Source organism: Chiloscyllium plagiosum, unplaced genomic scaffold, assembly GCF_037043375.1.
Source record: "Chiloscyllium plagiosum isolate Xiang-an unplaced genomic scaffold, Cpla_swu_hap1 HiC_scaffold_38, whole genome shotgun sequence".
Classification (NCBI taxonomy): Eukaryota; Metazoa; Chordata; class Chondrichthyes; order Orectolobiformes; family Hemiscylliidae; genus Chiloscyllium; species Chiloscyllium plagiosum.
The window spans coordinates 33,197,228-33,223,550 of NW_028270176.1; the positions used below are offsets into that span (position 1 = coordinate 33,197,228).

The following is a 26,323-nucleotide window of genomic DNA, read 5'->3' on the forward strand; positions in this document are numbered from 1 at the left end:
GTGACGTTTTCCTGATGTCAGTGACACTGCTGTCTTTTTCCCCAGATGCTCCGAAGGATGTCTATGTCGACTCCCTCCGGTACACACCGTTCCATGTCGGGCAACAGGTGACGCTACAATGCCTGGTGACCAGCAGCAACCCCCCCGTACAGAGCTACACATGGTACTCAGGATCAACAGCGCGTTATGAAAACAGCGCAATCAAGGAGTTCTGGATTCCACGGACTCAACAGGATCTCACATATCGCTGTGAAGCAGGGAATTCTGTTGGCACATCTTCCTCGGATGTAGTCAAACTGGAGATTTTAAGTATGTTTCAGGGACCCCCTCCCTATCTCTGTAACCCCCACCCCCCCCCCCCCCAGCCCCGACACCCCCTCCTTATCTCTGTCACTGCATCCACTCTCAACACCCCCTCCTTATCTCTGTCACTCCTTCTCACCGCTACACCCCCTCCCTATCTCTGTAACCCTTTGTCACTCCTACACCCCCTCCTTATCTCTGTAACCCCCTCCAGCCCCTACACCCCCTCCTTATCTCTGTCACTGCCTCTAGCCCCTACACCCCCTCCCTATCTCTGTAACCCCCTCCAGCCCCTACACCCCCTCCTTATCACTGTCACTGCCTCTAGCCCCTACACCCCCTCCCTATCTCTGTAACCCCCTCCAGTCCCTACACTCCCTCCCTATCTCTGTAACCCCCTCCAGCCCCTTCACCCCCTCCCTATCTCTGTAACCCCCTCCAGCCCCTACACTCCCTCCCTATCTCTGTAACCCCCTCCAGCCCCTACACCCCCTCCCTATCACTGTAACCCCCTCCAGCCCCTACACCCCCTCCCTATCTCTGTAACCCCCTCCAGCCCCTGCACCCCCTCCCTATCTCTGTAACCCCCTCCAGCCCCTACACCCCCTCCCTATCTCTGTAACCCCCTCCAGCCCCTACAACCCCTCCCTATCTCTGTCACTGCATCCAGCCCCGACACCCCCTTCCTATCTCTGTAACCCCCTCCAGCCCCGACAACCCCTTCCTATCACTGTAACCCCTCCAACCCCTACACCCCCTCCCTATCTCGGTAACCCCCTCCAGCCCCTACACCCCCTCCCGATCTCTGTAACCTCCTCCAGCCCCTACACCCCCACCCTATCTCTGTAACCCCCTCCAGCCCCTACACCCCCTCCCTATCTCTGTAACCTCCTCCAGCCCCTACACCCCCTCCCTATCTCTGTAACTCCCTCTAGCCCCTACACCCCCTCCCTATCTCTGTAACCCCCTCCAGCCCCTACACCCCCTCCCTATCTCTGTAACCCCCTCCAGCCCCTACACCCCCTCCCTATCTCTGTAACCCCCTCCAGCCCCTAAACCCCTTCCCTATCTCGGTAACCCCCTCCAGCCCCTAAACCCCTTCCCTATCTCTGTAACCCCCTCCAGCCCCCACACCCCCTCCCTATCTCGGTAACCCCCTCCAGCCCCTTCACCCCCTCCCTATCACTGTAACCCCCTCCAGCCCCTACACCTCCTCCCTATCTCGGTAACCCCCTCCAGCCCCTACACCCCCTCCCTATCACTGTAACCCCCTCCAGCCCCTACACCCCCTCCCTATCTCTGTAACCCCCTCCAGCCCCTACATCCCCTCCCTATCTCTGTAACCCCCTCCAGCCCCTACACCCCCTCCCTATCTCTGTAACCCCCTCCAGCCCCTAAACCCCATCCCTATCTCTGTAACCCCCTCCAGCCCCTAAACCCCTTCCCTATCTCGGTAACCCCCTCCAGCCCCTAAACCCCTTCCCTATCTCGGTAACCCCCTCCAGCCCCTTCACCCCCTCCCTATCACTGTAACCCCCTCCAGCCCCTACACCTCCTCCCTATCTCGGTAACCCCCTCCAGCCCCTACACCCCCTCCCTATCTCTGTCACTGCATCCAGCCCCTACACCCCCTCCCTATCTCTGTAACCCCCTCCAGCCCCTACACCCCCTCCCTATCTCTGTAACCCCCTCCAGCCCCTACACCCCCTCCCTATCTCTGTAACCCCCTCCAGCCCCTACACCCTCTCCCTATCTCTGTAACCCCCTCCAGGCCCTACACCCCCTCACTATCACTGTAACCCCCTCCAGCCCCTACACCCCCTCCCTATCTCTGTAACCCCCTCCAGCCCCTACACCCCCTCCCTATCACTGTAACCCCCTCCAGCCCCTACACCCCCTCCCTATCTCTGTAACCCCCTCCAGCCCCTACACCCCCTCCCTATCTCTGTAACCCCCTCCAGCCCCTACACCCCCTGCCAATCTCTGTAACTCCCTCCAGCCCCTACACTCCCTCCCTATCTCTCTAACCCCCTCCAGCCCCTACATCCCCTCCCTATCTCTGTCACCCCCTCCAGCCCCTACATCCCCTCCCTATCTCTGTAACCCCCTCCAGCCCCTACACCCCCTCACTATCTCTGTAACCCCCTTTCGCCCCTACACCCCCTGCCTATCTCTGTAACCCCCTCCAGCCCCTACACTCCCTCCCTATCTCTGTAACCCCCTCCAGCCCCTACATCCCCGCCCTATCTCTGTAACCCCCTCCAGCCCCTACATCCCCTCCCTATCTCTGTAACCCCCTCCAGCCCCTACACCCCCTCCCTATCTCTGTAACCCCCTCCAGCCCCTATACCCCCCTCACTATCTCTGTAACCCCCTTTCGCCCCTACACCCCCTCCCTATCTCTGTAACCCCCTCCAGCCCCTATACCCCCCTCACTATCTCTGTAACCCCCTTTCGCCCCTACACCCCCTCCCTATCTCTGTAACTCCCTCCAGCCCCTACACCCCCTCCCTATCTCTGTAACCCCCTCCAGCCCCTACATCCCCTCCCTATCTCTGTAACCCCCTCCAGCCCCGACAACCCCTCCCTGTCTCTGTAACTCCCTCCAGCCCCGACAACCCCTCCCTATCTCTGTAACCTCCTCCAACCCCCATTTACCTCTCTCTGGTCTCGGGGAATCCTATCGATCTTTTGAGTGGGTGGGGGACTAAAGCTGAATGTAGAGGTGAGGGATGGAACGGGCAGATGGAAATGGTGAAGGGGGAGGAGAGAGGATGGAGAGCGGGGATTGGTGAAGGCGGGTTTTGGGTTGGCTGGGTGAAAGATAATGTCATTCCGCACTGGCATGGCGTGGAATTTCTTCGCCCAGGGAGTAGCCAATCCCTGGAAGGTTTGTGCCTGGTTGGCTGTGGAGTGCTGAGATGTTCCAATTCGGTGGATCTGTCAATGTTCCAGGCAAAATGGGAGATGGCGAATGTGCGTTAATGAAGGGCTGCCATGATCGTCCTGATGATTGGAGCACACTTGAAGGGCCGAATAGCCTGCCGCTACTCCTCACTCCCCGAGCAGCGTTCTGATAGGCTGAAGGGCCTGTTTGTTTGCTGGTATTTGCTCTCATAGGCCTCAGAGGCTTGGTAGTTGTATGTAAACCCCATTCCATGTCCATTCAGCCCATCGAGACTGCTCGCCTCTTCTGTCAGATTGCAGTTAATCTGAATGCTCCCTGTTCCCTCACCATGATAACCTCTCACCCCCACCCCCTTTACATACAACGTCAGTCAGCACAGCCCAGGATCAGGCCCTTCGGCCCATCATGTTGTACTGAACATGACCGCCAAGCTAAACTAATCCCCTTCTGCCTGCCTTTGGCCCCCTATGACTCCATTCCTTGGATATCCATGTGCTTATCTAAAAGCCCTTTCAAACCCCCCCCCACCACTTGTCTGCCTCCACCAGCAACCCCCCACCCCTTGTCAGTGTGTCCCACACTCCTACATTTCAACTCTGGGAAAACGATTCTAACTGTCAGACCCTATCTCTGCATCTCATAATTCTACAGACTTCTATCAAGTCTCCCCTCAACCTCCAGAGAAAACAACCTGAGTTTTTCCAGCCTCTCCTTACAGCTCATCCCATCTAATCCTGGGAAACCCCTTCTGTACCCTCTCCCAAGCCCCCCAGGTCCTTCCTGGAATGTGGCGACCAGAACTGAACGCAGTTCTCTCAGTGCGGCCTAACCCAAAGTCTGATAACGCAGCAGCCTGACACCCTGACCCTTGTACTCAATTCCCCGTCCAATACAGACAAACACACCGTACGCCTTCTTCCCCACCCTATCTACTGTGTGGCCACTTTCAGGGAGCTATGGTCGAGAACCCCAAAATCCTTCTGTACATCAATGGTGTTCAGGATCCTGCCATTAACTCCATCCTTTCCCTCAACATTCCGCAATTGCAGCAGCTCACACTTACCCAGGCTAAACTCCATCTGCCATTTCTCCAACCTGACCTGCTTCGGAGGAGTGTGTCCCCACATCGTTTTTAGATTAGATTTCTTACAGTGTGGAAACAGGCCCTTCGGCCCAACAAGTTCACACCGACCCTCCGAAGAGTAAACCACCCAGACCCATTCCCCTACATTTATCCCTTCACCTAACACTATGGGACAATTTCCCATGGCTAATCCACCCTCACCTGCACATCCCTGGACACTATGGGACAATTTCCCATGGCCAATCCACCCTAACCTACACATCCCTGGGGCACTATGGGACAATTTCCCATGGCCAATCCACCCTAACCTGCACATCCCTGGACACTATGGGACAATTCCCCATGGCCAATCCACCCTAACCTGCACATCCCTGGGCACTATGGGACAATTTCCCCTGGCCAATCCACCCTAACCTGCACATCCCTGGACACTATGGGACAATTCCCCATGGCCAATCCACCCTAACCTGCACATCCCTGGACACTATGGGACAATTCCCCATGGCCAATCCACCCTAACCTGCACATCCCTGGACACTATGGGACAATTTCCCATGGCCAATCCACCCTAACCTGCACATCCCTGGGCACTATGGGACAATTTCCCATGGCCAATCCACCCTAACCTGCACATCCCTGGACACTATGGGACAATTCCCCATGGCCAATCCACCCTAACCTGCACATCCCTGGGCACTATGGGACAATTTCCCATGGCCAATCCACCCTAACCTGCACATCCCTGGGCACTATGGGACAATTTCCCATGGCCAATCCACCCTAACCTGCACATCCCTGGGCACTATGGGACAATTTCCCATGGCCAATCCACCCTAACCTGCACATCCCTGGACACTATGGGACAATTCCCCATGGCCAATCCACCCTAACCTGCACATCCCTGGGCACTATGGGACAATTTCCCATGGCCAATCCACCCTAACCTGCACATCCCTGGACACTATGGGACAATTTCCCATGGTCAATCCACCCTAACCTGCACATCCCTGGGCACTATGGGACAATTTCCCACGGCCAATCCACCCTAACCTGCACATCCCTGGGCACTATGGGACAATTTCCCATGGCCAATCCACCCTAACCTGCACATCCCTGGGCACTATGGGACAATTTCCCATGGCCAATCCACCCTAACCTGCACATCTTTGGACCGTGGGAGGAAACCCACGCAGACACGGGGAGAATGTGCAAACCCCACACAGACAGTTGCTGAGGCAGGAATTGAACCCGGATCCCTGGCGCTGTGAGGCAGCAGGGCTAACCACTGAGCCACCCATAAATGCAAAGAGACCCCAGTGAGATTTGATCTCATGACCTCTGGTCTCCGGGGGCCGGCTGAAGAACCTGTGGATTCTGCTTCCACTGTCTTATCCGGGAGAGAACAGTGCTCTGACAGAAATAAATTTCCCCTCGTCTGTTTTATAAAGACGCCCTCTGACCTTTAAACTGTAATCCCACAACAGGTAGATAGGATAGTGAAGAAGGTGTTTGGTATGCTTTCCTTTGTTGGTCAGAGTATTGAGTACAGGAGTTGGGAGGTCATGTTGCGGCTGTACAGGACATTGGTTAGGCCACTGTTGGAATATTGCGTGCAATTCTGGTCTCCTTCCTATCGGAAAGATGTTGTGAAACTTGAAAGGGTTCAGAAAAGATTTACAAGGATGTTGCCAGGGTTGGAGGATTTGAGCTACAGGGAGAGGCTGAACAGGCTGGGGCTGTTTTCCCTGGAGCGTCGGAGGCTGAGGGGGTGACCTTATAGAGGTTTATAAAATCATGAGGGGCATGCATAGGGTAAATAGACAAAGTCTTTTCCCTGGAGTGGGGGAGTCCAGAACTAGAGGGTCATAGGTTTAGGGTGAGAGCGGAAAGATATAAAAGGGACCTGAGGGGCAACGTTTTCACCCAGAGGGTGGTACGTGTATGGAATGAGCTGCCAGAGGATGTGGTGGAGGCTGGTACAATGACAGCATTTAAAAGGCACCTGGATGGGGACATGAATAGGAAGGGTTTGGAGGGATACGGGCCGGGTGATGGCAGGTGGGACTAGATTGGGTTGGGATATCTGGGTCAGCATGGACGGGTTGGGCCGAAGGGTCTGTTTCCATGCTGTACATCTCTATGACTCGGTGACTCTATGTTCTCTGGATGTAGCCCTGTATAACTGCAGTGTAACCTGCTTTACCTCTCCTTGTGTCAAACATTCCCCAAGCTTTCCTGATTACTTGCTTCACCTACGGACTGACCTTCTGTGATCCATGCACTCAGACACCCAGATCCCACTGCGTCCCCGCGCCCCTGCATTTCGATAATGTGCCTCTTGTCTTTTTACAGAGCAAGGCTCTTGGGCAGTGTGGAGCCCCCTGGTAGTGCGAGCTCGCACAGGTTCATGCGTGGTTATCCCTTGTGAGTTTACGCACCCCGACACAGTACCAAACAAGGTGGAGAAGATTGGAATGTGGCTGCAGGACCATCACTACAGCGGCGATAAGGTTTATCACGACGACGGGTCGGGAAAAGCTGACTACCAAAGGCGGGTGGAATTTCTTGGAAACTTGGACAATGGGAATTGTACTTTGAAGATGAAGAATCTAACCAGCAATGACAGCAGGAATTATTACTTCCGGATTGAAATAGGCAATCATAAGTGGTCACACCAAACAGGGAGCCGCCTGGTGGTTTCTGGTGAGTTTCTCCCTGAGTCATGTTATTCCCAATGTCAGACCCCATTCACTCTCTCCTCCTCTGACCCTTTCTCTGTCTCTCCTCAAACTCGGTGGATTTCACAGCACCCTTTTTATATTATCTTGCTTTCCATCACACTCTTGCTTTCGAACTCTCTCTCTCTCTCTCTCTCCTTTCCTTTCTCTCTCACATTCCCTTCTCCTCTTCCCCACATCTTCTTCTATCCATCCCACCCTCTCTCTCTCTCTCTCTCGACATTTCTCTCTCTCTCTCTCTCTCCACATCTCTCTCGTGCTCACACACACACCCTCTCTACATTGTTAGCTTTCTCCCACTCCATCTCCCTACCCATCTCTCTCTGTCTCTCCAGATATCTCTCTTTCAACACTCTCTCTTTTCCAATCACTCTCTCTGTCTCCTGCACTCTCACTCACTCTTTCTCCCCTCTGGCTCTCCCCTGTTCCTTTTCGGTTGCTCTCTCATTCGAGCACCCACTCTCTCCCTCTCAGTCTCTCAGTCTCTGATTCTCAGTCCTCGTGGTCCACATCCAGGTAATTATCACCTGCTCCATATCTCCTTCTAACTCTCTTCGTCTCTCACACGAACCGAACCACACATCATGGTGTCAGACAGGACACGGCAGCGCTCCCTCAGCACTGACCCTCCGACAGTGCGATGTTCCCCTCTCCCTGACCCTCCGACACTGCAGCGCTCCCTCAGCACTGACCCTCCGACAGTGCGATTTTCCCCCCTCCCTGACCCTCAGACACTGCAGCGCTCCCTCAGCACTGACCCTCCGACAGTGCGATGTTCCCCCCTCCCTGACCCTCAGACACTGCAGCGCTCCCTCAGCACTGACCCTCCGACAGTGCAATGTACCCTACTCCCTCAGCACTGACCCTCCAACAGTGCCCACTCCCTCAGCACTGACCCTCCAACAGTGCCCACTCCCTCAGCACTGACCCTCCAACAGTGTGACACTCCCTCAGCACTGACCCTCTGACAGTGCCCACTCCCTCAGCACTGACCCTCCAACAGTGCAGCACTCCCTCAGCACTGACCCTCTGACAGTGCCCACTCCCTCAGCACTGACCCTCCAACAGTGCAGCACTCCCTCAGCACTGACCCTCTGACAGTGCCCACTCCCTCAAACTGACCCTCTGACAGTGCCCACTCCCTCAGCACTGACCCTCCGACAGTGCAGCACTCCCTCAGCACTGACCCTCCGACAGTGCCCACTCCCTCAGCACTGACCCTCTGACAGTGCCCACTCCCTCAGCACTGACCCTCCGACAGTGCCCACTCCCTCAGCACTGACCCTCCGACAGTGTGGCACTCCCTTAGCACTGACCCTCCGACAGTGCCCACTCCCTCAGCACTGACCCTCCGACAGTGCCCACTCCCTCAGCCATGACCCTCCGACAGTGCCCACTCCCTCAGCACTGACCCTCCGACAGTGCCCACTCTCTCAGCACTGACCCTCCGACAGTGCCCACTCCCTCAGCACTGACCCTCCGACAGTGCCCACTCCCTCAGCACTGACCCTCCGACAGTGCCCACTCTCTCAGCACTGACCCTCCGACAGTGCCCACTCCCTCAGCACTGACCCTCCGACTGCGGTGCTCCCTCAGCAGTGGATGCAATAATCGATTCCCTGATCTTTTTGCTCCTCAGATCTTTCCGAGAAGCCGGTGATCACTGGGCCAATGACAGTGCAGGAGGGGAGCCGGACGACGATGACCTGTTCTGTGCGGAGTCCCTGTCCTGAGGATATCCCGGATGTGGAGTGGGTCAGCCCTTTCACTGAAGTGTCTGAGATGCGCATCTCTTACCAGGATAGCCTGTGGACCTATTCCCGCAGCATCTCCTTTACCCCGCAGTTTGAGGATTTGGTTTTGACCCTGAGATGTCTCGCTCGTTTTGGAACAGCCATTCCTGCCGTAGACACTGAGGTGACCCTCAGCCTCCAGTGTGAGTATCAGAGATTTCCCCTCTCCTTTAGCCTGTCCCATACTGCAATCTCCCAGGAGGGATGATACATACTGGCAGATGGAGGCCTTTCGGCCCATTCCGGTTGTTCTAGTGTTCTGCATTCGAAAGCCTGTCCGTTCACTTTATTATGAGATACTCTTTTGTCAGTGAGTTTTCAGGATCCTTACGTGTGACTAACCAGCAGTCTCAGAGTGTGCTGGAAAATTGAAAATATGTAACATTTGGCTGTATAAATCTCAATTGTTTTGACCGCCATTTGAATTTGACTAATCAGTTTCAATTATGCCCCGGGATACTAAAATCCAATCGCATTTGAATTTTACTATTTTGACAACATCGAACCAATGAGGGAATCTGACGTTTGGGGTACTTTTAAAAAGCAGACATTTTGGAAGCCAGACAGAGAGAGACAGCACCAACTGCCATTGAGAGACTCCCTAAAAAAATTCTCTATCAAAGGTACCTTTTTCACTGAAACATCTCTGCAGCAGAAGACCAAAGATGACCCAGGGAGATCGACAATCAGGGGAGATGACAGCCCCTCTCTGGTTTTGAAAATGAAGGTGCTGTAAATTTCATAGGGGTTTTTATCGGAGCAGTATATTGTGATAGAGTTGGAGGGAGATAACAAAGCTTTCAGATAAAGGAGGCCGCAAGTTGGAAAAAGTTGTTGTTTGATGTTCACTTTTAGAGTTAAAGAATGAATTGATATTTTTTCCTTTAAGTAGTGGAATTTGAGGAGTTCTCACTCACTCATAGTTTAATAGATTACGAGGCAAAGTGAGCTTTTCTAGGCATTTGTTTTAATTAATAGAGGGATTTCCTGTCATGTCATAATGACTTTAAAACAGGGAGGGTTTTCTGAATATTGATGTAAACATACAGAGCAGGCTCAGCTGCCTGAATGGAATGGCTGGCAGATGGTTCTGGTCCAGAAGTGGTACACTCCGCAAATGTTGTGAAAGGGATACCTGAGTTTTGGTTGCTGTTTTGACAACAAGTCAAATTTAACCAATCAGTTTAAATTATGCCCCAGGATGATAAAACCCAATCGAGTTTGAGTTTATTGTTTTGACAATATTGGACCAATGACAGGGAATGATGTTGGGGGAGAGGGGGTGTATAAAATGCAGGTATTTCGAAAATTTGGTCAGAGAACAACTGCCACTAGACAGCAGAGCAACTGTTGGAGAACAGACTGCCCCTCAAACATCTCACTCAAAGGAGTTAAAAAACACACACCAAATCCAAAAGGTACCTTTTCCTGTAAAACACACTCGCAGTTAAACCAAGCAAGACAACCCCAGACAGGGTCAGCAGCTGGGAGACTGAGGACAGCGGACAGGACAGAGACTGTGTGGGGCTTGAGATGAAGTTAATGTGAAGTTTAATAAGTGTTTTATTGGAACAGCATGTTATTATTAGAGAGTTCGGGTCTGATTGTTAGTAGTCAAGATAAAGGGGCTGGATTTGTGAATAGTTTTTGTTGATTGCACACGATTAGAGTCAAGAAAGTAAATTGTTATTTTCTTTAGATAGTGGAAATTCGGAGATTTCTGTCACACGCTCACATGTTAACAGATTATAGGGCATTCCTGGGCGTTTGGTTTTGTTTAACAGAGGGGTTTTGGCCTCCAGATTGTAATACAAGCTCTGCAGCTTATCCTGCACACTGTGGTCCAACTATTCACTCGATGTTCCCAATAACTTCCTTCCCCTTTGTCCTCCCTCACCAATACTGACTCAGATTAAATCTCACACTTTTTAATTCACAAAGAAATTCTAAAACATGTCCCGCAGTATTTCGGGGTCAGATTCACTATCATGATATCCCTCCAGTCCCTACACCCCTCCTGATTACCATAACCACCTCCCGCCCTTACACCCACTCCCTATCTCTGTAACCCCCTCCAGCCCCTAGACCCCCTCCCTATCTCTGTAGCCCCCTCCAGCCCCTAGACCCCCTCCCTATCTCTGTAACCCCCTCCAGCCCCTACACCCCCTCCCTATCTCTGTAACCACCTCCGGTCCCCACACCCCCTCACTATCTATGTAACCCCCTCCAGCCCCTAGACCCCCTCACTATCTCTGTAACTCCCTCCAGCCCCTAGACCCCCTCCCTATCTCTGTAACCCTCTCCAGCCCCCACACCCCCTCCCTATCTCTGTAACCCACTCCAGCCCCTCCACCCCCTCCCTATCTCTGTAACCCTCTCCAGCCCCTACACCCCCTCCCTATCTCTGTAACCGCCTCAAGCCACTACACCCCCTCACTATCTCTGTAACCCCCTCCAGCCCCGAGACCCCCTCCCTATCTCTGTAACCCCCTCCAAACCCTACACCCCCTCCCTATCTCTGTAACCCCCTCCAGCCCCTAGACCCCCTCCCTATCTCTGTAACCCCCTCCAAACCCTACACCCCCTCCCTATCTCTGTAACCCCCTCCAGCCCCTAGACCCCCTCCCTATCTCTGTAACCCCCTCCAGCCCCTACACCCCCTCCCTATCTCTGTAACCCCCTCCATATCTCTGTAGCCCCCTCCGTCCCCGACACCCCCTCCCTATCTCTGGAAACTTCTCCAATCCCACACATTCGAGTATCCCCCAATTCCCAGCGTTCCACCGTTGGGACTGTGCCTCACGTGGCTGGGAGGTCAGAACTTTGGAATTCCCTCCGGAAATCTTTGCACCTCCCTCTCTCTCTCTCACTCTGTGTGTGTGTCTCTCTCTCTCTCTCTCTCCCATATTTTCTCAGTGTTTTTGTCTCTCTCTCCACCTCTCCCTCTCTCCCTCACTCTCTCTCTCCCTCCCTCCCCCACTCTGTCCCTCCCTCCCACTGTCTCTCCTCTTTACAGCTGAACACTGACTGAATGTTTCGGGTCCTCTCTCCCCAACCCCTCCTGAGGTGACTGAGGTGTGACCTTCTCGAGAGTGACCCAGAGTGAATGGCTCACTCTGTCTGTTTGTTCACTTTCAGATAAACCTCGCAATGTCAGTATCTCACTGACCGAGGGACAGAAAGGCAGACTGCAGGAAGGGGACCCTGTTACCTTACAGTGTGATGTCCTCTACAGTCAACCAGCCATCACCCAGTATTCCTGGTATCAGGACGGAGCTCAGCTCCCCAGCGCTTGGGGTCAAACCATGGAAATCGGACACATCACCTACTCGCAGTTTGGGGAATATTTCTGTGAAGCGAGGAACAGTATTGGGAGCGGCAGGTCGGAGGGTATTGAATTGAGTGGGCAGTGTAAGTGGCACAGATCTCTGTGTGGAGGGTTATTGGGGGAACTGAGTCTCGTTCAGGTACCCCTGACATGGCAGTGAGGAAATACTCCTGGCAGGATGGGGATAACCAGAGGGAGATGGAGGGAAGGCCTAAGGCAACACAATGAGAGGTGAGCACAAGTGGAGAACTGGGAGCACATTGCACAGCTTCCCAGACTGTATATCCCTCAGTTACACCCACACACACAGCACTGTGCACAGTTCCCCAGTCTGTATATCCCTCAGTTAGACCACACTCACAGCACTGTGCACAGTTCCCCAGTCTGTATATAACTCAGTTAGACCATACTCACAGCACTGTGCACAGCTCCCCAGACTGTATATCCCTCAGTTAGACCACACTCACAGCACTGTGCACAGCTCCCCAGTCTGTATATAACTCAGTTAGACCACACTCACAGCACTGTGCACAGCTCCCCAGACTGTATATCCCTCAGTTAGACCACACACACAGCACTGTGCACAGCTCCCCAGACTGTATATCCCTCAGTTAGACCACACTCACAGCACTGTGCACAGCTCCCCAGTGTGTATATCCCTCAGTTAGACCACACACACAGCACTGTGCACAGCTCCCCAGACTGTATATCCCTCAGTTAGACCACACACACAGCACTGTGCACAGCTTCCCAGACTGTATATCCCTCAGTTAGACCACACTCACAGCACTGTGCACAGCTCCCCAGACTGTATATCCCTCAGTTAGACCCACACACAGCACTGTGCACAGCTTCCCAGACTGTATATCCCTCAGTTACACCCACACACACAGCACTGTGCACAGTTCCCCAGTCTGTATATCCCTCAGTTAGACCACACTCACAGCACTGTGCACAGCTTCCCAGACTGTATATCCCTCAGTTACACCCACACACACAGCACTGTACACAGCTCCCCAGTCTGTATATCCCTCAGTTACACCCACACTCACAGCACTGTGCACAACTCCCCAGACTGTATATCCCTCAGTTAGACCACACTCACAGCACTGTGCACAACTCCCCAGACTGTATATCCCTCAGTTAGACCACACACACAGCACTGTGCACAGTTCCCCAGACTGTATATCCCTCAGTTGGACCACACTCTCAGCACTGTACACAGCTCCCCAGTCTGTATATCCCTCAGTTACACCCACACACACAGCACTGTGCACAACTCCCCAGACTGTATATCCCTCAGTTAGACCACACTCACAGCACTGTGCACAGCTTCCCAGACTGTATATCCCTCAGTTACACCCACACACAGCACTGTGCACAGCTCCCCAGACTGCATATCCCTCAGTTAGACCACACTCACAGCACTGTGCACAGTTCCCCAGTCTGTATATAACTCAGTTAGACCACACTCACAGCACTGTGCACAGTTCCCCAGTCTGTATATACCTCAGTTACACCCACACACAGCACTGTGCACAGTTCCCCAGTCTGTATATAACTCAGTTAGACCACACTCACAGCACTGTGCACAGTTCCCCAGTCTGCATATCCCTCAGTTAGACCACACTCACAGCACTGTGCACAGCTCCCCAGACTGTATATCCCTCAGTTAGACCACACTCACAGCACTGTGCACAGTTCCCCAGTCTGTATATCCCTCAGTTAGACCACACTCACAGCACTGTGCACAGTTCCCCAGTCTGTATATCCCTCAGTTAGACCACACTCACAGCACTGTGCACAGTTCCCCAGTCTGCATATCCCTCAGTTAGACCACACTCACAGCACTGTGCACAGCTCCCCAGACTGTATATCCCTCAGTTAGACCACACTCACAGCACTGTGCACAGCTCCCCAGTCTGTATATCCCTCAGTTAGACCACACTCACAGCACTGTGCACAGCTCCCCAGTCTGTATATCCCTCAGTTAGACCACACTCACAGCACTGTGCACAGCTCCCCAGACTGTATATCCCTCAGTTAGACCACACTCACAGCACTGTGCACTGTGCATAGTGGGCGTCACGGTGGCACAGTGGTTAGCACTGCTGCCTCACAGCGCCAGAGACCCGGGTTCAATTCCCGACTCGGGCGACTGACTGTGTGGAGTTTGCACATTCTCCCCGTGTCTGCGTGGGTTTCCTCCGGGTGCTCCGGTTTCCTCCCACAGTCACAAAGATGTGCAGGTCAGGTGAATTGGCCACGCTAAAATTGCCTGTAGTGTTAGGTTAAAGGGGTAAATGTAGGGGTATGGGTGGGTTGCGCTTCGGCGGGTCAGTGTGGACTTGTTGGGCCGAAGGGCCTGTTTCCACACTGTAAGTAATCTAATCTAATAAAGTTCCCCAGACAGTATACCCCTCAGTTACGCTCAAACACAGCACTGTGCACAGCTCCCCAGACAGTATACCCCTCAGTTACACACACTCACAGCACTGTGCACAGCTCCCCAGACTGTATATCCCTCAGTTAGACCACACTCACAGCACTGTGCACAGCTCCCCAGTCTGTATATCCTTCAGTTAGACCACACACACAGCACTGTGCACAGCTCCCCAGACAGTATACCCCTCAGTTACACACACACACAGCACTGTGCACAGCTCCCCAGTCTGTATATCCTTCAGTTAGACCACACACACAGCACTGTGCACAGCTCCCCAGACTGTATATCCCTCAGTTAGACCCACACACACAGCACTGTGCACAGCTCCCCAGACTGTATATCCTCAGTTAGACCCACAAACACAGCACTGTGCACAGCTTCCCAGACTGTATATCCCTCAGTTAGACCCACAAACACAGCACTGTGCACAGCTTCCCAGACTGTATATCCCTCAGTTACACACATGCTCACAGCACTGGGCACAGCTCCCCAGACTGTATATCCTTCAGTTACACGCACACACACAGCACTGTGCACAGCTCCCCAGACTGTATATCCCTCAGTTAGACCCACACACACAGCACTGTGCACAGCTCCCCAGACTGTATATCCCTCAGTTACACCCACACACACAGCACTGTGCACAGCTCCCCATACTGTATATCCCTCAGTTAGACCCACACACACAGCACTGTGCACAGCTCCCCATACTGTATATCCCTCAGTTAGACCCACACACACAGCACTGTGCACAGCTCCCCATACTGTATATCCCTCAGTTACACACACACTCACAGCACTGTGCACAGTTCCCCAGACTGTGTATCCCTCAGTTACACAAACACACACAGCACTGTGCACAGTTCCCCAGACTGTGTATCCCTCAGTTAGACCCACACACCCAGCACTGTGCACAGCTCCCCAGACTGTATATCCCTCAGTTAGACCACACACACAGGACTGTGCACAGCTCCCCAGACTGTATATCCCTCAGTTAGACCACACACACAGCACTCTGCACAGCTCCCCAGACTGTATATCCCTCAGTTAGACCCATACTCACAGCACTCTGCACAGCTCCCCAGACTGTATATCCCTCAGTTAGACCCACACACACAGCACTGTGCACAGCTCTCCAGACTGTACATCCCCCAGTTAGACCACACTCACGGCACTGTGCCCAGCTCCCCAGACTGTATATCCCTCAGTTAGACCCACACACACAGCACTGTGCACAGCTCCCCAGACTGTATATCCCTCAGTTAGATCCACACTCACAGCACCGTGAACAGATCCAGTCTCTGTACTGCATCAATGATCCCAGAACCCTAGGGGTTCAAACTGTCGGGCGATTTTAAACAGACTGAGGCTGGTTTCTCTCGAGGGGAGGGGGCTGAGGGGGTGAGCTGATTGAGGGGTTTACAGTTCTGAGAGTGGGGTCACTCGGGGAGATGGGCGAAGGCAGAGACCGGAACGAGGGGCCGTTGGTCGGAGACAGTCCCGAATAAATCCCATTGGGAATTTAGGAGAAAAATCTTCACTCAGAAACGGCGCGGTGGGAATTCGTGACTGACTCCCACAGGGAGTGGGGGGGAAATGTGGGACTGACTCCCACAGGGAGTGGGGGGGAAATGTGGGACTGACTCCCACAGGGAGTGGGGGGGGGAATGTGGGACTGACTCCCAGAGGGAGTGGGGGGATAATGTGGGACTGACTCCCACAGGGAGTGGGGGCGAATGTGGGACTGACTCACACAGGGAGTGGGGGGGGGAATGTGGGACTGACTCCCACAGGGAGTGGGGGGGGGGGGGAATGTGGGACTGACTCCCACAGGGAGTGGGGGGATAATGTGGGCCTGACTCCCACAGGGAGTGGGGGGATAATGTGGGCCTGACTCCCACAGGGAGTGGGGGGGGAATGTGGGACTGACTCCCACAGGGAGTGGGGGGAGAATGTGGGACTGACTGCCACAGGGATGGGGGGAGGTGAAGAGTGTAGAATGTTCGGCTCACTCCCACAGGGAGTTGGCAGGGGTGGGAGGTGAGGGTACGTGAGTCTAACTCCCACAGGGAGTGTGGGGTTTTATATGTGGGACTCGTGTTGAGGTATTGAGGAGTGGGAGAGAAGGAGATGGTGACAGAAGGAGACGAACAAGGGTTGGTGACGGGGTTAGCAGAGGGGCCGAATGGAAAGTTGAGTGACAACACCATCAGTAAAACATTTCCCACCATGTCAACATTAACTGGATTGGTAACAAACCTCTGTTTCAGATAAACCGAGAGATTTTCAGATTTCACACAGTGTGAATGGTGACGATAAGAAAGATTTAACGTCTGTGAATGAGCGGGACACTGTGAATATTAGCTGTACCAGTCAGAGCAGTGACCCTGCAGTCTCAGGGTACAGCTGGTACAGACTCACACAGAACAAGCCAGTCAGCGGGCAGATACTGCTGTTTGAAAGCATCAGCACGGACGACAGTGGGGATTATCAGTGTGAGGCTAAAAACAACGTTGGGACAGGGAGATCACGCAACATCACCATCAGAGTGCAGTGTGAGTATCCCCAGAAACACAACTCCTGAATTCATTGACCTGGTATTTCCAAACTTGGTCAAACAGCTTCTGTACAGAAACCATTAAAGGGCACATGCAGATAGAGTGCCGCACGGTCGGAGGGTCAGTGCTGAGGGAGTGGGCACTGTCGGAGGGTCAGTACTGAGGGAGTGGGCACTGTCAGAGGGTCAGTGCTGAGGTAATGCTGCACTGTCGGAGGGTCAGTGCTGAGGAAGTGGGCACTGTCGGAGGGTCAGTGCTGAGGTAATGCTGCACTGTCGGAGGGTCAGTGCTGAGGGAGTGGGCACTGTCGGAGGGTCAGTGCTGAGGTAATGCTGCACTGTCGGAGGGTCAGTGCTGAGGGAGTGCCGCACTGTCGGAGGGTCAGTGCTGAGGGAGTGGGCACTATCGGAGGGTCAGAGCTGAGGGAGTGGGCACTGTCGGAGGGTCAGTGCTGAGGGAGTGGGCACTGTCGGAAGGTCAGTGCTGAGGGAGTGCCGCACTGTTGGAGGGTCAGTGCTGAAGGAATGGGCACTGTCGGAGGGTCAGTGCTGAGGGAGTGCCGCACTGTCGGAGAGTCAGTGCTGAGGGAGTGCCGCACTGTCGGAGGGTCAGTGCTGAGGGAGCGCCACACTGTCGGAGGGTCAGTGCTGAGGGAGTGCCGCACTGTCAGAGGTTCAGTGCTGAGGGAGTGCCGCACTGTCGGAGAGTCAGTGCTGAGGGAGTGGGCACTGTCGGAGGGTCAGTGCTGAGGGAGTGTGCACTGTCAGAGGGTCAGTGCTGAGGGAGTGCCGCACTGTCGGAGGGTCAGTGCTGAGGGAGTGCCGCACTGTCGGAGAGTCAGTGCTGAGGGAGCGCCACACTGTCGGAGGGTCAGTGCTGAGGGAGTGCCGCACTGTCGAATGGTCAGTGCTGAGGGAGTGCCGCACTGTCGGAGGGTCAGTGCTGAGGGAATGCCGCACTGTTGGAGGGTCAGTGCTGAAGGAATGGGCACTGTCAGAGGGTCAGTGCTGAGGGAGTGCCGCACTGTCGAATGGTCAGTGCTGTGGGACTGCGGCACTGTCGGAGAGTCAGTGCTGAGGGAGCGCCACACTGTCGGAGGGTCAGTGCTGAGGGAGTGCCGCACTGTCGGAGGGTCAGTGCTGAGGGAGTGCTGCACTGTCGGAGGGTCAGTGCTGAGGGAGTGGGCACTGTCGAATGGTCAGTGCTGAGGGAGTGCCGCACTGTCGGAGAGTCAGTGCTGAGGGAGCGCCACACTGTCGGAGGGTCAGTGCTGAGGGAGTGCCGCACTGTCGGAGGGTCAGTGCTGAGGGACTGCCGCAGTGTCGGAGGGTCAGTGCTGAGGGAATGTCGCACTGTCGGAGGGTCAGTGCTGAGGGAGTGCCGCACTGTCGAATGGTCAGTGCTGAGGGAGTGCCGCACTGTCGGAGGGTCAGTGCTGAGGGAGTGCCGCACTGTCGGAGGGTCAGTGCTGAGGGAGTGCCGCACTGTCGGAGGGTCAGTGCTGAGGGAATGCCGCACTGCCGGAGGGTCAGTGCTGAGGGAGTGCCGCACTGTCGGAGAGTCAGTGCTGAGGGAGTGCCGCACTGTCGGAGGGTCAGTGCTGAGGGAGTGCCGCACGTTCGGAGGGTCAGTGCGGAGGAAATGCCACACTGTTGGAGGGTCAGTGCTGAGGGAGTGCCGCACTGTCGGAGGGTCAGTGCTGAGGGAGAGCTGCACTGTCGGAGGGTCAGTGCTGAGGGAGTGCCGCACTGTCGGAGGGTCAGTGCTGAGGGAGTGCCGCACTGTCGGAGGGTCAGTGCTGAGGGAGTGCCGCACTGTCGGAGGGTCAGTGCTGAGGGAGTGCCGCACTGTCGGAGGGTCAGTGCTGCACTGTCGAATGGTCAGTGCTGAGGGAGTGCCGCACTGTCGGAGGGTCAGTGCTGAGGGTGTGGGCACTGTCGGAGGATCAGTACTGAGGGAGTGCCGCACTGTCGGAGGGTCAGTGCTGAGGGAGTGCCGCACTGTCGGAGGGTCAGTGCTGAGGGACTGCCGCAGTGTCGGAGGGTCAGTGCTGAGGGAATGTCGCACTGTCGGAGGGTCAGTGCTGAGGGAGTGCCGCACTGTCGAATGGTCAGTGCTGAGGGAGTGCCGCACTGTCGGAGGGTCAGTGCTGAGGGAGTGCCGCACTGTCGGAGGGTCAGTGCTGAGGGAGTGCCGCACTGTCGGAGGGTCAGTGCTGAGGGAATGCCGCACTGCCGGAGGGTCAGTGCTGAGGGAGTGCCGCACTGTCGGAGAGTCAGTGCTGAGGGAGTGCCGCACTGTCGGAGGGTCAGTGCTGAGGGAGTGCCGCACGTTCGGAGGGTCAGTGCGGAGGAAATGCCACACTGTTGGAGGGTCAGTGCTGAGGGAGTGCCGCACTGTCGGAGGGTCAGTGCTGAGGGAGAGCTGCACTGTCGGAGGGTCAGTGCTGAGGGAGTGCCGCACTGTCGGAGGGTCAGTGCTGAGGGAGTGCCGCACTGTCGGAGGGTCAGTGCTGAGGGAATGTCGCACTGTCGGAGGGTCAGTGCTGAGGGAATGTCGCACTGTCGGAGGGTCAGTGCTGAGGGAGTGCCGCACTGTCGGAGGGTCAGTGCTGAGGGTGTGCCGCACTGTCGGATGGTCAGTGCTGAGGGAGTGGGCACTGTCGAATGGTCAGTGCTGAGGGAGTGCCGCACTGTCGGAGGGTCAGTGCGGAGGAAATGCCACACTGTTGGAGGGTCAGTGCTGAGGGAGTGGGCACTGTTGGAGGGTCCGTGCTGAGGGAGTTCCGCACTGTCGGAGGGTCAGTGCTGAGGGAGTGGGCACTGTTGGAGGGTCAGTGCTGAGGGAGTGGGCACTGTCGGAGGGTCAGTGCTGAGGGAGTGGGCACTGTCGGAGGGTCAGTGCTGAGGGAGTGCCACACTGTCGGAGGGTCAGTGCTGAGGGAGTGGGCACTGTCGGAGGGTCAGTGCTGAGGGAGTGCCGCACTGTCGGAGGGTCAGTGCTGAGGGAGAGCCGCACTGTCAGAGGGTCAGTACTGAGGGACTGCCGCACTGTCGGAGGGTCAGTGCTGAGGGAGTGCCGCACTGTTGGAGGGTCAGTGCTGAGGGAGTGGGCACTGTTGGAGGGTCAGTGCTGAGGGAGTGGGCACTGTCGGAGGGTCAGTGCTGAGGGAGTGGGCACTGTTGGAGGGTCAGTGCTGAGGGAGTGGGCACTGTACAAGGGTCAGTGCTGAGGGAGTGGGCACTGTCGGAGGGTCAGTGCTGAGGGAGTGGGCACTGTCGGAGGGTCAGTGCTGAGGGAATGGGCACTGTCGGAGGGTCAGTGCTGAGGGAGTGGGCACTGTATAAGGGTCAGTCCTAATGGTGTTGGGTGTTTATTTCTAGATGCTCCGACCAGTGTCCGAATCACATTCCCGACTTCAGTTCGATCTGGACTGTGGACATCCCTCAGCTGTCAGTCTGATGGCTATCCAGCAGCATTTTCCTATCGCTGGCGGAAGGTGTGTCCACACGGTTCGATGCCTCTCTGTTCTGGGAGACAATGGAGCTCTCAATGTTCATTCTACCCTTATGTTCAGGATGTGGGCTGTGAGATCATCTGTACAGCGAGGAACTCCGTGGGTGAAAAGGAATCTGATCCCATACGACTGGATATTCAGTGTGAGTGTCATCAGTGCGAGAGTCCCACTCACCAACAAACTCTCACATTATACTGAGCTAACACTTCATGTCCCTCCCTATCTCTGTATCCTCCTCCAACCCCTACACCCCCTCCCTATCTCTGTAACCTCCTCCAATCCCTACACCCCCTCCCTATCTCTGTAAACCCCTCCAGCCTCTACACCTCCTCCCTTTCTCTGTAAACCCCTCCAGCCCCTACACCCCCTCCCTATCTCTGTAAACCCCTCCAGCCCCTACACCTCCTCCCTATCTCTGTAACCCCCTCCAGCCCCTACACCCCCTCCCTATCTCTGTAACCCCCTCCATCCCCTACACCCCCTCCCTATCTCTGTAACCTCCTCCAATCCCTACACCCCCTCCCTATCTCTGTAACCTCCTCCAGCCCCTACACCCCCTCCCGATCTCTGTAACCCCCTCCAGCCCCTACACCCCCTACCTATCTCTCTCTCTCGTTTCTCTCTCCGCCTCCTCTGACATGTTTCTTGCTCTGAGTTGAGACAGTTTGTAGTCAGACAGCTGTTTCATTCCTTATAATCCATCTCCTGGTTAAGCAGGTGCTACATAAATGCAGGTTGTGTGTTGTTGCCTCCTTTTTTGTCACATTTCCTGATTTCATTTCTGATCAGTAATCTTTCTGATGTTGCCCCACCCCACCCCTCGGAGACCCCATGTCTCCTGTGAACCTGGATATGTGAGGGATTCTGAAATCTCGGAATCACATCTCTCTCTCTCTGTCTCTCCCCACAGATGGACCGAGAAATGTGGAGATTATTTCTGAGGATACAGTAAAGGAGGGGACCGCGATCAGGTTAATGTGTCGAAGTGAAGCCAACCCCCCAGTTCATACCTACAGCTGGAGGAAAATGTGCAACAGACAACGGAGTGATCTGCGAGAAAATACCGACACGATTAAGATTCAACCCACCAGGAATGATGCATCTTGTAGCTACATCTGTACAGCATGGAATTCTGTCAGCTCCTGGGATTCTAAACCCAAACACATTAATGTACAGTGTAAGTAAAGAGGGTGTGGGATATACAGGAAATGTCCCTCAGTTAGACCCACACTCGGAGCACCATGCACAGTTCCACTCTCTGTATTCCTCAGTTAGACCCACACTCAGAGCACCGTGCACAGTTCCACTCTCTGTATTCCTCAGTTAGACCCACACTCGGAGCACCGTGCACAGTTCCTGTCTCCGTATCCCTCAGTTAGACCCACACTCGGAGCACCGTGCACAGTTCCAGTCTCCGTATCCCTCAGTTAGATCCACACTCGGAGCACCGTGCACAGTTCCAGTCTCTGTATTCCTCAGTTAGACCCACACTCAGAGCACCGTGCACAGTTCCAGTCCCCGTATCCCTCATTTAGACCCACACTCGGAGCACTGTGCACAGTTCCAGTCTCCATATCCCTCAGTTAGACCCACACTCGGAGCACCGTGCACAGTTCCAGTCTCCGGATCCCTCAGTTAGACCCACACTCGGAGCACCGTGCACAGTTCCAGTCTCCGGATCCCTCAGTTAGACGCACACTCGGGGCAATGTGCACAGTTCCAGATTCTGTATCCCTCAGTTAGACCCACACTTGGAGCACCGGGCACAGTTCCAGTCCCTGTATCCCTCATTTAGACCCACACTCGGAGCACTGTGCACAGTTCCAGTCTCCATATCCCTCAGTCAGACCCACACTCGGAGCACCGTGCACAGTTCCAGGCTCTGTATCTCTCAGATAGACCCACACTCGGAGCACCGTGCACAGTTCCAGTCTGCGCATCCCTCAGTCAGACCCACACTCGGAGCACCGTGCACAGTTCCAGTCTCCGTATCCCTCATTTAGACCCACACTCGGAGCACTGTGCACAGTTCCAGTCTCTGTATCCCTCAGTTAGACCCACACTCGGAGCACTGTGCACAGTTCCAGTCTCCGTATCCCTCAGTCAGACCCACACTCGGAGCACCGTGCACAGTTCCAGTCTCCGTATCCCTCATTTAGACCCACACTCGGAGCACTGTGCACAGTTCCAGTCTCCTTATCCCTCAGTTAGACCCACATTCGGAGCATTGTATACTGTTCCAATCTCAGTAACCCTCAGTTAGACCCACACTTGGAGCACCGTGCACTGTTCCAGTCTCTGTCTACCTCAGTTAGACCCACACTCGGAGCACCGTGCACAGTTCCAGTCTCCGTATCCCTCAGTTAGACCCACACTCAGAGCACTGTGCACAGTTCCAGTCTCTGTATCCCTCAGTTAGACCCACACTCGGAGCACCGTGCACAGTTCCAATCTCCGTATCGCTCAGTTAGACCCACACTCGGAGCCCCGTGCACAGTGCCAGTCTCTGTATCCCTCCGTTAGACCCTCACTCGGATCACTGTGCACAGTTCCAGTCTCCGTATCCCTCAGTGTGACCCACACTCGGAGCACCGTGCACAGTTCCAGTCTCCGTATCCCTCAGTTAGACCCACACTCGTATCACCGTGCACAGTTCCAGTCTCTGTATCTCTCTGTTACACCCACGCACGGAGCACCGTGCACAGTTCCAGTCTCCGTATCCCTCAGTTAGACCCACACTCGGAGCACTGTGCACAGTTCCAGTCTCCGTATCCCTCAGTTAGACCCACACTCTTATCACCGTGCACAGTTCCAGTCTCCATATCCCTCACTTACACCCACACTCGGAGCACCGTGCACAGTTCCAGTCTCTGTATCCCTCAGTCAGACCCACATTCGGAGCACCGTGCACAGTTCCAGTCTCTGTATCCCTCAGTCAGACCCACATTCGGAGCACTGTGCACTGTTGCTGTGGTTCTGTTCGCCGAGCTGGAAGTATTTGTTGCAAACGTTTCGTCCCCTGTCTAGGTGACATCCTCAGTGTTTGGGAGCCTCCTACGAAGCGCTTCTGTGGTGTTTCCTCCGGCATTTATAGTGGCCTGTCCCTGCTGCTTCCGGTTGTCAGTTCCAGCTGTCCGCTGTAGTGGCCGGTATATTGGGTCCAGGTCGATGTGTTTGTTGATGGAGTTTGTGGATGAGTGCCAAGCTTCTAGGAATTCCCTGGCTGTTCTTTGTTTGGCTTGCCCTATAATGGTAGTGTTGTCCCAGTCAAATTCATGTTGCTTGTCGTCTGCGTGTGTGGCTACTGGGGATAGCTGGTCGTGTCGTTTCGTGGCTAGTTCGTGGATGCGGATGCGGATCGTTAGCTGTCTTCCTGTTTGTCCTATGTAGTGTTTAGTGCAGTCCTTGCATGGGATTTTGTACACTACGTTAGTTTTGCTCATGTTGGGTATCGGGTCCTTCGTTCTGGTGAGTTGTTGTCTCACAACACTACCATTATAGGGCAAGCCAGACAGAGAACAGCCAGGGAATTCCTAGAAGCATGGCACTCATTCACAAACTCCATCAACAAACACATCGACCTGGACCCAATATACCAACCACTACAGCGGACAGCTGAAACTGACAACCGGAAGCAGCAGGGACAGGCCACTATAAATGCCCGAGGAAACACCACAGAAGCGCTTTGCAGGAGGCTCCCAAGCACTGAGGATGTCACCTAGCCAGGGGACGAAACGTTTGCAACAAAAACTTCCAGCTCGGCGAACAGAACCACAGCAACGAGCACCCGAGCTACAAATCTTCTCACAAACTTTGAACTGTGCACAGTTTCTTGGTCATCATACTATAGGTGGAATAGTCAGGCATCAGAGAGCAGTTGAGAATGAGAAATGCTAGAACTGAGCAGATGGGCTGAATTGCCTGTTTCACGATGTCAGGATTGAGGGGTCCTGGTGGTCTTTCTCTGAAATGATGTTAGTGCTCAGGGGCAGCATTTATTCGGGGATTTGGGAGAATGTTCCATGATGTTCCACAGCTTTATCCCTCTCACTGACCTGAATCGTGCTGTAATTCCTCTTGTAGATGGTCCTGGAGATGTTACCATTGTTCGCAATGAGCCACAGGGAGAGGTGAAGGAGGGAGACAAGGTTACCTTGACCTGTGACTCCAGGAGTAATCCAGGAGCTCGCTACACCTGGTATAAGGACAATGTGAACACAGCAGCTAACAAGGGGACAGGGAACATCCTGACCATTCGCTCCATCACCCCAACGGAATCTGGAGATTATTACTGCAAAGCGGAAAATGTTATTGGAAGACAAACTTCAAAGAGCTTCAGGATTGAGGTGCTCTGTGAGTGACATTCCCAGGTTGACCTTTTCCCGATGTAAACTCCCCGGTCTCTGTCACTACTCACTGCATGAGAGCTACTTATCCAAAACTTCACTGTCCCCCGGTCTCTGAACTCACAGCGAGTCCCTTTCCCCAATCACCCTCCTCTCACTCCCTCTCCTGCATCGTTCCCCAGTCCAGCAACACCTCGATTGTAAAATTCCCATTCTTGGCTTTCAACACCCTCCATCACCCCCTCCCTATCTCTGTAACCCCCTCCAGTCCCTGTACCCCCTCCCCATCTCTGTAACCCCCTCCAGTCCCTGTACCCCCTCCCTATCTCTGTAACCCCCTCCAGTCCCTACACCCCCTCCTCATCTCTGTAACCCCCTCCAGCCCCTACACCCCCTCCCTATCTCTGTAACCCCCTCCAGCCCCTACACCCCCTCCCTATCTCTGTAACCCCCTCCAGCCCCTACACCCCCTCCCTATCTCTGTGAACCCCTCCAGTCCCTCCACCCCCTCCCTATCTCTGTCACCCCCTCCAGCCCCTACACCCCCTCCCTATCTCTGTCACCCCCTCCAGCCCCTACACCCCCTCCCTATCTCTGTAACCCCCTCCAGCCCCTACACCCCCTCCCTATCTCTGTAACCCCCTCCAGCCCCTACACCCCCTCCCTATCTCTGTCACCCCCTCCAGCCCATACACCCCCTCCCTATCTCTGTAACCCCCTCCAGTCCCTCCAGCCCCTCCCTATCTCTGTGAACCCCTCCAGTCCCTCCGCCCCCTCCATATTTCTGTCACCCCCTCCAGCCCCTACACCCCCTCCCTATCTCTGTAACCCCCTCCAGTCCCTCCACCCTCTCCCTATCTCTGTAACCCCGTCCAGTCCCTCCACCCCCTCCCCATCTCTGTAACCCTCTCCAGTCCCTCCACCCTCTCCCTATCTCTGTAACCCCCTCCAGTCCCTCCACCCCCTCCCTATCTCTGTAACAGCCTCCAGTCCCTCCACCCTCTCCCTATCTCTGTAACCCCCTCTAGTCCCTCCACCCCCTCCCTATCTCTGTAACCCCCTCCAGTCCCTCCACCCACTCCCTATCTCTGTAACCCCCTCTAGTCCCTCCACCCCCTCCCTATCTCTGTAACCCCCTCCAGTCCCTCCACCCACTCCCTATCTCTGTAACCCCCTCCAGTCCCTCCACCCCCTCCCTATCTCTGTAACCCCCTCCAGTCCCTCCACCCCCTCCCTATCTCTGTAACCCCCTCCAGTCCCTCCACCCCCTCCCTATCTCTGTAACTCCCTCCAGCCCCTACA

The 26,323-nt window shown here is 54.8% G+C and overlaps 1 protein-coding gene across 1 annotated transcript in view; it reads left to right on the forward strand.

The window, feature by feature from the left end:
• The window catches only part of LOC148139422 (B-cell receptor CD22-like), a 74,600-nt gene that overhangs the window by 15,691 nt on the left and 32,586 nt on the right, over positions 1-26,323 (forward strand). Inside the window, exons 4-11 of the mRNA XM_087980751.1 lie at positions 46-309; positions 6,648-6,998; positions 8,673-8,969; positions 11,965-12,237; positions 16,871-17,155; positions 20,542-20,817; positions 21,586-21,852; positions 24,759-25,028. Coding sequence (XP_087836877.1) covers positions 46-309; positions 6,648-6,998; positions 8,673-8,969; positions 11,965-12,237; positions 16,871-17,155; positions 20,542-20,817; positions 21,586-21,852; positions 24,759-25,028 — 2,283 coding nt within the window. The remainder of the gene's footprint in view (positions 1-45; positions 310-6,647; positions 6,999-8,672; positions 8,970-11,964; positions 12,238-16,870; positions 17,156-20,541; positions 20,818-21,585; positions 21,853-24,758; positions 25,029-26,323) is intronic.